Source organism: Hetaerina americana, unplaced genomic scaffold (genome assembly GCF_022747635.1).
Source record: "Hetaerina americana unplaced genomic scaffold, ioHetAmer1.1.p SCAF_105, whole genome shotgun sequence".
NCBI classification, from domain to species: Eukaryota; Metazoa; Arthropoda; class Insecta; order Odonata; family Calopterygidae; genus Hetaerina; species Hetaerina americana.
Genome location: NW_027286126.1, coordinates 32,352 through 47,741, shown reverse-complemented (window position 1 = coordinate 47,741; position 15,390 = coordinate 32,352). Strand labels below are relative to the sequence as shown.

Here is a 15,390-nt window from a genome sequence, read left to right as displayed (position 1 = left end):
GCTTATAGTATGTTCGTAGTAGTAATATGATAGAAAACTGCCGTCATTTTTCGACGTTAAAAATTGTATGGTAACGTTATTCGTATTTCCTTCCCTTGTCTATCTTTTTAATTATTTTGTCGGTCGTCCATGGTTTTCTTGTTCATTTAAAATTTATTGCTCCTACAGTTTTTTTTATCTTTCCATGTCTCAATTTTAATATGTTCCTATTTTTCGTCTATTGAACCCGGCTCCTCACTCATAATTTTCCCTCCTGCATCCTGATAGTCATTTCGTTCCGATTTAAGCCTTTGCAATCCATTTCCTCATTTATCTTCCCTGTATTATCCTATTTAATCGGATGTTCCACTTTAATAGTACTTAATTATGAAATGAATCTGCTTTCACACACGGAAACTGTACGACTACATCATGCTCTTCCTAAATTTGGCTATGGGAAAAAGGTGAATGACAATTCTTAGATCAGGTATTTGATTATAGTTAGTTACCAGAATTATCAAGTGAGTTCGCATTTGTTTTATTAGGCATTACCTTCAACATATTGGGAAGTATGAATACCCTCGAAGCCTATTTTCATGCTCTCTAATGTGTTGCATTCTTCCTTTTGACAAGGATTAACGAACTTCCCATTCATCTGGCCTGCCTTTGTAGCCCAAAGGAATGCCTATCTTTAGTTTTGATAAATTTTGCCAATCTTACCCCTTACTGCTAGCATTAATCTATGAAGGAATACGTATCAGTGGCTATCCTCTTTTCATCCGCAAATCTTAAATCAAATCCTTCTCCAGTCAGAATTTCTCATTGATAGATCCAAATATTTATTTGTAGCTACGCATCAAACAATCTGATCACCTGCCAGTCTTTTAATTTCTTACGCTGACATCTTCCATCACTTTCCTTTAAAAATCATCCTTAGAATTCTCTGTATTTTCTCCGCCTATGGTTTCTACTGTAAACTATAAACAGTGTGAATGACATGGGAAATGAGCAATGTGTTTAATAAGTCATCTTGGACCTTACTTGTTTTATTGTTTACTGTAGTTAACTCCTTACTATGATGGAGAATTTTTTATACATGTATTTCCTCATCAGCATTACATTTATTCTTTTTTATTTTCAGGAACAATTCGAAATAAAGTAGCTCTCAAACCAGGTCACTCCCTATTGGACTGGATTAAACTGGGTCACTCAGGAAAAGATCTAACAGGCGTGGGTGGTGTTTACCAAACAGTTACTTTGGATGAGCTCTCAAAGCACAACAAAAGAGAGGATGCATGGATTGCCATCAAAGGTATAAATCAACGCATTTCCACTCCATTTTTTGCTGTCGTATACAATCTTGCATTTGTATGTTGATAAACATTTATTTGTGTGTTTACATATTTGCTGAGGTTTTTTTTTATTTTCTGTGCTCAGTCAAAGCCGGAGTACTAGCAAAAATGACTGCTAACATTTCCTATTTTATTTCTTCATTGTGCATTCAGCTAATGTATATGTTATTTATGAGGCTCAAAATTTATATTTTTGTGAGCCAAAATCATTTATCTAAGCTTCAAATCCACACAATAACGAAGGGAATTTCTATTGGTCATGTCAGGCATTTGGGGGGGGGTGGGGTGGGTAGAAGGGATGTGTAATTTCATTACTTTTCCTGTCAGGGAATGAAGGGGGTTCCAGGTAGAACCTTACATATGGGTTATTATTGCATTATTTCATCCATTGATTCTGAAGAAAGAATTTTAGTTACCCTTTATCATCAATGAAGACATTGGCCAACACTCACTTATGGTGCACATTTCAAGAATATTTAAGGGATTTCAACCTATTAACAGAGTTTTGAAATGTTTTTTCTCATTTTACCATTATGCTTCTAATGTAACCTTAAAATAAAGAAAGCTAGTTGTCCTTCAAGATAGTTTCCTTTTTCAGTGCAAACACATAATTGAACTGATCAGTAATCATATTGAGAAATGCTTTCATCAAAGTTAAATGGGATTTTTCTTTTTTTTTACTAAGGTACCTGTGTTGGTATTAATGGTTTGGCAAATAAATGCATGGGGTGAGGGATTAATATCCTACCGGCCCATAAAAAGGGAGGGTGCAGGTTAAAAAAGGATAATTGGCAATTATAAGCCACAATTTTTACCTGTTGACTAGTTGAATTTTTTTATAAAATTTAACAAGATAACCTTGAGGAGTATTCATGGATGAATTATAATGATAAACATTTGAGGCCCTGTTAGTTGCTTTTATTAATAATATACTGGTAATAACTTAAAAGATAAGTGGTATGGTGATTGAAAGTTGTTGGTTTGATGGGTGTTTGATTACTCTTCCTTTTTATGTAAGGTGCTGTGTCATTTTTATTTGAGGATAAATAAAAATTTGTATTTCTGATGATCTTTGATGGTTAAACTTTAGGTCAAGTATTCAACATCACAGACTACCTGGACTTTCACCCTGGTGGTCCTGAGGAATTGCTTCGAGGAGTTGGAATGGATGCTACAAAACTTTTTAATGAGGTGAGTAATTTAGACAAGCACCTAAATATTCATGATCTTATTATGAAATTGATACACATCATATACAGTCATGTTTAGGAAATCGCCATTGTGACTACTCTTGAATTAAAGTTCAGGTGTAGTTTGAGAGGATTGGATCTTATTTATGCAGTGTTGCTGCGAAAACTGCATTAATGGTAATATCATGCCATGGAAGTTAACCTAAAAATCAGCCAAATGGTTTATGTCTTGATGATCAACATTTATCATATTAAATGTCATTATTATTCTGTGTAAGCTTGGTAATCTGAAGTACATATATGGGATGGTGAGTAGTCTTAAGTTAAGCCAAATCCAAACTATCTGGGGATTCAACCCATGCAACCCCATAAATTATTTTTCCTACAATTCTGGTGCACCCTTATTCACCAAAAAATTCTAATGGCCTTTTATGTTTTAACCCTGTTTATAAAAAATCCCATTTAATATCATATGTAAATGAAATGCAAAGCATATTGATTGGCAATGGGATGTTGCCAACTGTAATAGAAGGGATAATGTTAGGAAAATGAGGAAGGGGCAGAAACATAATTGGGATGTTGGACGGAGTGAATGGAGGAAGGAAGTATATGGAGATGAAGAGGGACTTTGTTGTTGAGTAGGATGTTGGCTTGTTTTTTGTTATGAGAGACAAGGTATTCATTTGGTAGTGTCCCAAAACCCACCATAACCAGTAGATCACCTATAATAATAATTAAATTATATTTTAGAGTACTTCCAAATGTTAAGCTTGTAATACTAAGGTATCAAAAATGGTCATGCATCCTTAATTCAAGCAACTTTCTAGGTTCTACTCATGTTGGAAAATATTTGAGAACAGGTCTTTACTGTAGAGTTGTTCTTGTAATTATCAACAATGATAACTTGCAGTTCATGCCTGATTCAATTTATTTTAATAGGTGCTTGACTATAATGAGAGTGGTATTTCTGCATTTATGAAGAGGTACGGGGTCAAATATAAAAGTAATTTGCATTCTCTGGGAAAAATAGATTTATTGATCGTACTTGTACAACTGCTTAAAATTCTTAAAAATGCTCTCCCCCTGCATCAATACACTTGCGGAGACATGTCTACCATGCCTGGAAGGTACCCTGAAACTCCTTGACCGAAACGTCTCAGGAATGTTGTAACATGCTTTTGGATGTTTTCCACGGTCGCCCAATGCTTTCCTTTCAGCTCTCTCTTCAGTCGGGGAAACAAAAAAAAGCTGCTCAGAGCCAAGTCAGGACTGTAAGGGGTCTGGGGGACCACCGGGGTAGTGCTCCGGGTAAGGAAGTTGGTATCGATGAAGGACCTGTGGCTGGGGGCATTGTCATGGTGAAGCAAATGATCCATTATGTTAAAAAGTTGAAAACACACTTCATATAGAGGCACATCTTTCCGCTCAGACTGCTCGGGGCAAACTGGTGACTGGCTGCATGGGAAGGGCAGACCCCCCCAACACAATTCCCAACCGGTTTTACCACACTGCCATGGATAGTAGTGGCACAATAAAATCCTGCACATTACTTTCATGGACCACATAGGTTCAACAATGAGTGATAAAATTTACTATCATATAATTTGTTATTTAAACAGTTATAATTTTATAATTTATTTCATTTTCTTGCTTGGGTAAGTATGTTAAGAATGTATTCACCCTGTATCAGTATGCTATCAGGTGTTAATCATTGATTCTTTCCTCAGTTTTCCATCAATACATCCATTATATTTCATTTTCTGCACGCTCTTTTTTGGTATTTCCTTATCATCCATTATTTTTCTTTCTTTTTTAAAAACGTAGTGTGTCAAAATCAGTTAATTAAAAGATCAAAGAACAAAACCTATGTGAAGCCAAGTTCAACCAAACTTCTCTCGGAGAAAAAATTCTTCAGAAAAACTCTCCAAACTTTGTTTGGAATGCTTTATTGATGATAAAGAATTCTTTTTCAAAGCATTTCCCCATTTTTGTTTCACTTCTTCATTAGAATCGCACCACTAATGATTAAAAAGAGGTGTGATTTATGTTAGAATCAATGTCAATCCAAACATTATATAATGTGAAAACAAGAGATAAACAGGGCCCTGTTAATAACATTCACTTTTCCATAGCTTTGGGGATGGAATTACCTCATTTATAAACTGTCATGTAAATAATTATTATTTTCATGCTTACATGATGAAATAGGACACTGTTGGGGGTGTGACTTTGTGAAACTGCTTCATAATTGGAAAGAACTCAAACACTTTGTAAATTCTTCATAAAAAACTTGACCCAGGTTTAATTGCTTTGCAGCATCTTCAGGTGAGATACAGAAAAAGTGGTAAGGGATGTGATAATGGACAGAGTAAGGGTGCATTTGCAAGGCTCATTTAGAATATTGTGGGTACACTTGTTTGGAGAAGAGAAGAGGGAGAGAAATGCTCAACTCTGGACCTTCCCTATCACTTGATTTTCTGTCATGGCTATGTATTAATTAAGATATACCACTTCCTTAGCTAGCATATGCAATTTATACAAAACACTGACCTGGCTATAAGATATGACAGTCATCAGAGCTATTATGATGGATTGAATTTTTAGGAATGCAATATTCTAACTAAATGTGACAATTTCGACGCATAGGATAACCTTGATTAATGAGTACCTTGCATAGCAAGTAATATGATACATTATGAGCAAAATTGTTGGTCTTAAAAATGACTTGCTTAATGAGTGACTTTTTTCATAATGTGTGAAAAGGAGTGGGGAATTCCCAAAATGATTGCGTGTCTAATTTTTCAGTTTGTGTTTAGCACTCACTCCGCTAGCCTTAGTGTCACTAGTGATGACACATTTTTCTAAACTTGTGTTCAGTATTATTATTAGTGATTCTTTGGTACAAAGTTTAATAAATTTTGTGCATAGTTTTAAAAATGGCCCCAAAGAAAAATCAGTAAGAGGAAAGCCACAATAGAACCAAAATAACATTGGAAATGAAAAGTATTCACTGAAAAAAATGGAAAGAGGTGTGAGTGTGGATGATATAGTATGCACTTCAACAATTGGTCGACATCAATGATTTCCATCTAGTTCAAGAATAAGGAGGAAGGAGATAGATGTTTCAAGAGAGTGACATTAATATCTATGCAATGGTCACTATTCTCAAATGAAAGGTTGCTTCTCATATAGATAAAGGAAAAGCAATTACAATGCAACACTATTAATGAGAACATCATTTGTGAGAAAGAGAGTGATTTTTTCTGACCTCATGAGATGATATCAGGATCATCAATGGCCAAAAAAATATTTAAAGGTAGCCATGCATGGTTTGAGAAGTTAACCAGAGGCACCGGTATCCATGGCATTGTGAAGCAGCAAGCTTAAGTCAAAGGCAGCAGAGAACTTCATCAGTGACTTCAAGAAACTTATGGTAATCAGCCTGAAATGGTTTTTAATTTTGACAGGATGGGTTTCTTATGGAAGAAGATACCGAAGCAAACCTATATTTCTACACATAACCGTAGAAGAGAATATATTGCCCGGCTATAAACCAAGGAAAGGCCATCTCATGCTGCTATTTTGTGCCAATGCAAGTGGCACAATACTTGTTTCCCATTCAGAAAGTTCACGAGCCTTCAAGAAGTGTTGTCCAAAACAGCAGGCGAAATGTGATGTGAAGATCACAGGAAACTGTTGCTTCATACCGTGCATACGAGGCTTTGCCCATGCATGGTAAGTGGCAATGCTTACCAGAAACTTATTTAATGATAATTCTGAGTTGCAGTTTTACAAAATTTTGAAGCATTTGCAAAAAGAAATGCCCCTAGACAGCTTTCCAGTGACTAGGAAAATAAGTGGAAAGGAATAGAAGGCGAGGGTTGAGATGGAGAGGAGGAGGCAGTATTAAGTAATACATATGTAGCTACTGCAGTTGGGTACTTAATGTCACTGACAGAAATGGTAACCCAGTGGGGATTAATACGAGGGTAGTTTGATAGGTTCTTGGAATTACCAGTTGCTGTCATTGCTAGTACAACGAGTTTCCCATTTAGTAATAGTTAAATCTTCATGAGTAAACATGCAGTGTATCAGTGCTCTGGGAAGAGATATGTGGTTCGGACCCGTCTGTGTTTTACCCATGTAGTCATTTGTGAAGATGGAAAAAATTGAGATTCGAGCAGTTTTGAAATATTTTGTAAAGAAAGGTATGAGAGCAAGAAAATTCATGTAGAATTTTGGAACACTCTGCTCCTTCCTATTCAAAGGTTGCCAAGTGGAAAAATGAGTTTGTTTGGTTGGGACAGCTTAGATGATCCTCTTAGTGTTCAGTCAAGTATGCCACTATCCCAAAAATTATTGTAAAAGTGCATAAAATTGTCATAGTGGATCACTGACTTTAAGTGACAGAAATTGCTGAAGCTATAAGGATGTCATTTGAATGGGCATAACACATTTCAAGAGCGGAATTGAATATGTGAAAATTATTTGCTAGATGGGTGCTGTTACTCTTGACACAGGATCACAAACATATCAGAATGGAATTTTCCAAACAATTTTTGACCCATTTTAAGAGCAATCAACAAGATTTTCTGTACTGGTTGTGACCACAGATGAAACTTGGATCCAATACTATACCCCAGAGACACAATGACAGTCAAAGCAATGGAAACATGTTGATACACCACCATCAAAGAAAGCAAAGGCAATACAGTCAGTGGAAAGTGATGGCTTCAGTTTTCTGGAATGCGGAAGGGATTCTGCTGATGGATTATCTTCTCACTGGTCAAACAATTACTAGACATACTATGCTCACCTCCTGGATCAATTTCAGCGAAAGATAAATGAAAAAAGGACAGGTTTGGTTAGGAAGAAAGTCATCTTTCATCAAGGCAGTGCACTGTCACATGCAAGTGTAGTTGACATGGCAAAAATATGTGAACTAAAATACGAATTATTGCCACACTTGTTTATTCACCTGATTTAGCTTCATCAGATTTTCATCTTATCCCCAAGCTCATAATTTTTGTCAGTGGATGGATCTTCTCTCCAAACAAAAATTTAACAGCTGAAGTAGAGGTATTTTGCAGGCCAGAAGGGATCTAAGTTTTGAAATGGGATCAAGGCATAGGAATGTCGCTGGACTAAGAGCTTTAGTGTACAGGGTATATTAAAAAATAAAAGTCTCCCTGAGGTGTCATTTATTTCTATTTCATTCCGAGAACTTTTCAAAATACCTTTGTATCTCATGTTTTTGTTTCCCCTGCCGTATACATCATTCATAATTTCAGACTCAACTTTGTGAAAATTCATGATCTTCAAATAAGTAAATTTGTTTATTTTCACAATAACTATATTTTGGTACTATTGGTTTTGATTCATGGGCAGCACTATCAGGCATAAAATTGTAAGAAATATTTACAAATTTTCTGGAGGGGAAGGATGGGCTACAGAGGAGGGAGCTGGAAGTGGGAGAAGGGGCATGCATTGGTTAAGGGTTGAATGGGTTGTTTTAAAAAGGAAGGGGAGGGTGGGTTTTAATGGGAGAGTTGCCAATGCTGTGGGCAATGAGGGAAAATCATAGGAGATAATTAGTAAAGAAGTGCATTTGTAACCACCTCTGCCTTCCAGCCCCCCTCCCATCTTCACCCATTCTTCTCTTCCTCTGTCCTTCCTGGGACCATGGCATTAGCAAACCCCCTCTTAACATCCACCCTTCCCCTCCTCCAGAGAATTCGTACGTATATATTTGGTCCGCGTAATGAAATATTGTACCCAACACCCTCGCCTATTCATCAAAACTGGTCCTACTGTAACAAATATGTTATGAAAACATACCAAGTTTTACTCAATCAGTGCCGTATATCAATTGATGTAGGGAATTTTGTAAGAAATCCTGATTTATCTCACCTTTCTAGCTTCCCATAACACTCCTAGGAAAGCACAACCTGACATATAATGCTACAATAAGACTCTCCAATACTGCATACTTCCTTCCTCTCTTCATTCTATCAAACATGCCTATCCTATTACTACCCTCTCCTCATATGCCTAATGTTCTCCCCTCTATCAGTCTTCATCATCTCATTGCCAACATAAATGGCCTGCATCCACTTTTCCTGCCTCCTTTGGATTTCTCCTGACAATCCTCTCTCCTTCCCTACAATGCCTAGCTTTTTCTTTCCTTTCCTAGCAGTTTTGTTTTCTTTCCTTTCTCTTGATTTCGCCTATTCCATCCTTCCCAGCACCAATGATTCAAAAGCATCCAATTTACCACTAACATCTTGCCTCCGTAGTTTTGACGAGCTTTTTCTTGACATCTTTACCCAGTATTCCCTTCATCAAGACCCTTGTGAAAGCTTCCTTGCCTAATGAAATTTATTATTCTTCTTATGCCCCCACTACTTGATCATTTTAGTCCTGAACACTACCCAGTTATGATAACTTCCATCTGCCCTAGTTTATTAACTCCTATTTTAATATTTTACTTAGCTTTTCTCTTTCTCGAAAGCCTAATAACCTTTGTTTTGTTTAAATTTATTCTCATTCCATACCTATTGTACAGACATTGCAATGGGTTAAGCAATGCTTAGGTTTGGCTCTTGGCTAACTGGTAAACTAAAGCCTAATTATCCACAAACTTGATTTTCTTAATTGTCCTCCAGCTTTCATTCCTATCTCCAGTTCTTCCCATGACTTTTTAACCATTTCCTCCTCATGAATATATTAAAAGCACAGGTGATAATGGACCCCTGTCTTAACCCTGGCACACCCCTCATTCTGACTCTGTCGGCCACTCGCTCCACATATATTGGGCATAACATATTGAGATACTACCAGTTTGGCACATAGGCAAATGCAGGTCAGGCACAGATTTTATAACGTGGCAGGAAAATATAGCAAATTTTTCTAGAAAGTGGGGGATTAATAGGTGAGATGCTGATATAGTGGTCCGTGGGTGTATTGGTGGGAAGAGAAGCAAAGGTGAAGAGGGGAGAAGGTTACAAAGGCACCTTTGTAAATTCTATCTCCTGTCTTGTCTTTCCCTCCCATCGTCTGCCAAATCATTAGAACCCTCCCATTAAAACCCACTCCCTTCCTCGGGCGGCGATACACTTAGCCGTTTTCAAGAATTTTTAATGACGCCTTATCTTTTGTTGTCGCAACGTGAATTTTTTATACGCCCCGTCAGCATCGATGATGAGGCAAAAATGAATTGCGTCTCGAGAAAAGTGTATCGTCTTCTTTGACACCATTCGCTGGAAGCTATTGTCTGCACCCACATTAGTTCAGTTTGCTAAATGGTTCTCTACGTTGAAGCAAACACAGATCAGTCTGGAAGCGAGACGTGTTAATCCGCTTGAGAAGCCAATCTGATATTTCAGTTGGCATGAACTGAGTCTGAGTGATAAATAAAGTCTGAAGAGTTCAATTGAGGACTTACGAAGTTTTAGGGGACGAAAAAAATAATTTGAAATTGGGGGAACGCATCATACTTGGAAAGTAGATATTGTTGAAAATGGACCTAGGTACTATATCAATGGTAATATTATTACTAATACAAACTGTATTAAAACTAAATGAAATCTCACTGACGATGGCGGCGGGCTCACCGAGGTTTGGAGTCTATAGGTAAAGATCCGTGTTGATGGGGCCAGTTAGCTCGCTACCACATTTTCAGATCGGCAGGACGTATCCGCTGAGATCGATTGTTGATCGGTGATTGTTTTCAAACACTAGCCCAATCAGCAGCTTCACTAAAATCAAATCCATCATTAAGAGCTGTCAAGCTTCCCGACATCACTGAAAGAATGATGGGAGATTCCGCGTCAGTAACTTAAACGGAGTCATCCGCCTATGTGGCCTATATTAAATGCACAAATTCCAAATTGTGCAAACCATTAACCAATTTTGTACAATATTTCGTCATTACTTCTTGTTCCCTCGTATTCAGTATTATATCGGAGTGTAAGAGGACGCAACATAGGCTTACCTGGTAAAGCTCTCGACTGGATATCGAGCGATACCGGTCAGTATCCCGGTCAAGGGTGATTTATACTCTTTGAAATTGTTGCATTTCACGACCCTAGTTAACACGCGTGGATTAGCAGCTAAATTGACACCATGTGTACTTAACAATTTGACGGCATTCTTGTCGGCAAGATGTCTTTATTCATTGTTAAAGTACATCTAACATGACCCTGCAGACGTACCATTTACAACTTTGGCCACGTACAATATCCGCCAAGAATGATATCATTACCAAAGCATTGTTGCCACATTACCGGGAAGCAGTGTTGTCAAGAGTACGTAGTAACATTTTTCAGCCTGCTAGATGTCTGAATCATCTGCGAACAATTAGGCAAATATTTGAGACCTACAAAGATGTATGAAAGGAAATTTATTTGGGAAAGGGTTTTGACAATGTATTTGGGTGACATTAATAAAAATATGGAGTGAATGAGGAATTTTTCTATCTCATAACAGCGATAATTATGTTATTATCCAAGTAATTTGTTGAACAATTAAAGTGTGCCCTAACCCTGTATATTATATGAAACTGTTCAATAAAAATATGAAACAATCAGGACGTAAACATTTGTAATTTGTTAATACAATCATTGTAATAATATTTGGATGACTTCATTGCTACTAAATGAACATATAAAGAATTCAGCTATGGTTACCTCCAAAATTAAAGCGATATTTACTATAATCAAATCATGTCCATTTCACATAGCAATATTGATAACTTTGTATTACATTGGTGTAACATATTTCTATTGATACAGATTGAGAAATGTTACAGAGTGAAATACACAGAGCAGTGTTGATTAATTGGAATTATCTAGGTTAAGTGAACATGCCAATGTGTTTTCTTCCTGCCATGTTAATTTTGTCGAAAAAGTATATAACTGGGTGAGAGAGAGTGCATAGGAAACACTTCAGTGAGAATTCTTCATGCATTAATCATTATTATATTAAACTCTAGTGTTTAAAAAGATTGTGATTGTTGTATGTCATGTTTTTGTTTCCAATGCCTTATATATTATTAATGGTTTCAGGCTCAACTTTGTGAAAATTCTTGATCTTCAAGTAGGTCAATTTGTTTATTTTCACAATACTATTCTGGTGTTATTGGTTTTGATGCATAGGCAGCACTATCAGGCATTACATTTTATAAAATTTCAGGAAATATGTAAAAAATTTCTGGAGGTGGAGGATGGGCTACAGAGGAGAGAGCAGGAAGCAAAGGAAGGGACATGCATTGTTTATAAGTTGATAGGGTTGCATGGGTTGTGTTTAAAAAAGGAAGGGGGAGGGTGGGTTTTAATGGGAGGGTTGCTAATGCTGTGGGCGATGAGGGGAAAAGTCATAGGAGATAAATTGTACTGAAGTGCATCTATAACCACCTCTGTCTTCCTAATATCCTCCCTCTTCCCCCATCCTTCTCTTCCTACTCGGTCCACCCATGGACTACTGCATTAGCAACCCCCTCTTTTAACATTCACCAGCCAGAGAATTTGTACATGTTTTCTGCCCAAGTTATGTAACTTTGTACCTGGTGCTGTCTCCTTTTCATCAAAACTGGTCGTTGCTGTAATAAATGTGTGATGAAAATATACGAAGTTTGACCTAGTTGGTTGTATTTCTGAATTGATATCGAAAATTTTGTGATAAATCCTCATTTGTTTTATTCGTGAAAAAATCTTCCTGGAATGGTTGGAATTTGGGAAATGTTTCTTGGTCGATAAAAACAGTATAACATTCATTTTCATTTAGGTCCATCCCTGGGTAAATGTGGAATCAATGCTTCAAAAATGTTTGGTTGGTCGGTTAAAACCATCTAAGGGAGAGGGAAAACCATCAAGGCCTAAAGAAGGTCTTAGTAGCCTTCTATTTTCAAGGCTTAAGAAAACTGAAAACTCTTCTATCAAGAATGGTGAAGCTGGTATGTTCTCTTTTTATTGTTCCATAGCTAGATATTTTTATTTCTGAAAGATTAGTCAAAGAACTTAAAATACTTGCAGGGTTATTGTACCAGCCCCTCTGGCTAATAAATAATAAGTGTTAAGTGTTAAAGGGGTAATAACCAAGTATTATTTTGCATTTCTTCAAATTTTCTTATCTTTCATTAGTAAAAGTTTATATTCATTAGTTACACAGCTGATTATCATGCCAGGCAACTTATAGTTAGAGTTTATGCATTTTGATGTGAATAATAGAACCCAAAATTGATATTTTTTACTTGGGAAGGGCCTAGTCATGTTTCACTTTGTGTTAACGGTCATTATCCCAGTAGTGATGCATGGAACTTCCTCCAGGAGAGGTAGTGATGATAAATTTGGCCAGTTTCATGCAGTTTTCAGCTGTTATGGTATCCACTTTATTGTTTTTAAGTACTTTTTGTTGTGCTTGTTGAGTCTGTCATGTTGTGCTGTTGAAGACGAATGGCCTATAAGTCAAACATGGTTTGTATAAAAAGTATGGGGAAATTTTCGAAAAAATAATTTATTTCAGACATTGCTACAGTGCCTCAAAATTCTTCAAAGCACATCCCTTAAGCATGAACACACTTTAGCCAGTGGGTTTTCCATGGCCCGAAGGCTCCCTGATAGGCAGATTCCAGAAGATCCCTATGGGTACACATGGAAGCTTTGACAGCTCTTGGGGGCCCATGGTGGTGTCCTTTGAGGGAGAATTTCTCAATTGGGAATAGGATATAGTCTGCTGGTGCCTAATAAAGACTGTAAGGAGGTTGTAGAATCATGCAATGCAATTTTTCATCAGGTAGTGGGTTACAATGGAGCAGGTGTGGCTGGGTGCCTTTGGGATGAGTTTAGCGTAGATCTTTTGCATCACCAAATTTTCATTAATAACAGTGTGCACTATAATCTTTTCAACGCCAATACCATCTGTAAACATGTGCACACTTAACTGATGATCTGAATCCAGCACTTCATGCACATGTCAGGAAAAAATTGTTGCCGTTACTTTTTATACAAACCTTGTACTATGAACTTGTGGGTTGGGGTGGTGCATAGAGAACCACAATTGGTTGTTTTTTCATCACTGATTGTTAACTACTGTATGCTCACTTTGAGTCAATGAATACACATCTTGCCCCACTTTTATTCACCCAAAACCTGTCTTGTTTGAGCATATGTGCATACATACCCCTCACATCATTACTTTTCAGGGTTGGCAAAAAAAATAAAGCATCAAGTTATTTCAGGGACGTATACCCTCTTACTAATTTACTCTCTACTGCCTCTTCCTTGAATAAGCCTTTCGCCTGAGTCACATTCATACATTTTTACACGTTGTTCTGTTGCTAGGACTCCAGTATCTTTTGCCTAAAGAATCTCTTTCATTTGATTCACCCATGACTTTCTTGGTCTACCTTTTCCTCTAGAACCATTCACTTTTGTATATTTATTTGTTAATTCAACTCTCATCCATTCACATTACCCCTCATAGTATCATGTGTACCAAAATAATATTTTGAATTGTTTAATAGGAAGTTATTCTTAAACTCAAGCTGGGGCATTTTGTATGCACATTAAAAATATTGCTTTGATAGATCAGCCCCATTCCATAGATTCACAATCATGAATAGGTGCCAATATCATAATTCCTAAGTGCATGCTATCAAATGTATGTCATAATAATCTTAAGTGCATGGGCAGAGGTTTGAAGCCATCCAACTCCCCTGCCTGGCTATTTCCACGTTGGTTGACCAAGACCATAATTATGACATTTTTTTGTGACTTTCTGACCTATTGTTGAGAGAACTCTTCAGGGTTCTTGGCTAGAGTGGTGCAAAAATTGCAGAAGTTTGGAATGTTTAGAGGTAAACTAATACATTTTTCTTATTGGATATCAAATTAACTTGTGAGAAATTTCATCCTAATTTTTTCATTTTAAAATTCATGTTCATGACATATTTTAATACATTAGTATCATGTTTATAATTTTCCAGTCTGCAGAGTCATCCTTGTAAGTGTATACATTTTTGCTAGTGTTACTTTTCAAGTTGTTCAAGAAATGATGTACTTTCCTTGTAACTGTTGGAGCCACTCACATAGGACTGCCTAAGCTTTCTCTACTGCCACTGTCCTTGTCTATTCTTATCTGAATGAGCTAAAGATATTGAAGCATAGGAACAATGGATTCTCTGTAGTTCCATTGGACAAGTTAGTTGTGATTCATTAAATTAAATTTATATTATAATTGATAATGCCTAACAAAATAATTTTTTTTAAATTTTACATACATAATCACCTTTTGCAGTTGATGATCACAACTTTCATTTCTTTTTCTTGCCAATAATTTTTAAGAATGTTGGCATCTTGAGCTACAGTTACTTAGTCGTTGATTGATTACGTAAAATGAGTTTTTTATGTTCTTATGAAATGAGAGAGATCATTCCACTTTTAGTGACCACTATTCTGAAATGAACTACAAACTTACCATTTCCAACTAATTAATGGCCTTTGGCCTCAAAAGGTTGCCATTACATTATGCCCTTTTTGTTTGCATGAAATTTTTTCCTAGCAACTAGGTGACTCATGCATTTTTTACTTTATTGTTGGAATAATCAAGGCCACTCCTACATGTTTCTAAAACATAAAAAATAAGTCCTAATCATGTGAGGATGATCTGAAAATTTCTAGGCCTCATGATGTAAATGACAATTTACATTTTCAAAAAAGTATTATTTTTTAACATAATCCCCACTAATAGTAATGCATTTCACCCAGTGGTGTTGCAGTGTCATTATCACATCCTTAGTTCTACTAGTAGTGCTGCAAGATACTCATAAACAGCAGAAATCACTCCTTTATTGGATGAAAAACATTGACCAG

The 15,390-nt window shown here is 36.6% G+C and overlaps 1 protein-coding gene across 1 annotated transcript in view; it reads left to right on the top strand.

The window, feature by feature from the left end:
* Positions 1-15,390, top strand: part of LOC139700568 (cytochrome b5 reductase 4) — a 37,897-nt gene that overhangs the window by 533 nt on the left and 21,974 nt on the right. The window contains exons 2-4 of the mRNA XM_071599095.1: positions 1,121-1,291; positions 2,422-2,522; positions 12,305-12,473. Coding sequence (XP_071455196.1) covers positions 1,121-1,291; positions 2,422-2,522; positions 12,305-12,473 — 441 coding nt within the window. The remainder of the gene's footprint in view (positions 1-1,120; positions 1,292-2,421; positions 2,523-12,304; positions 12,474-15,390) is intronic.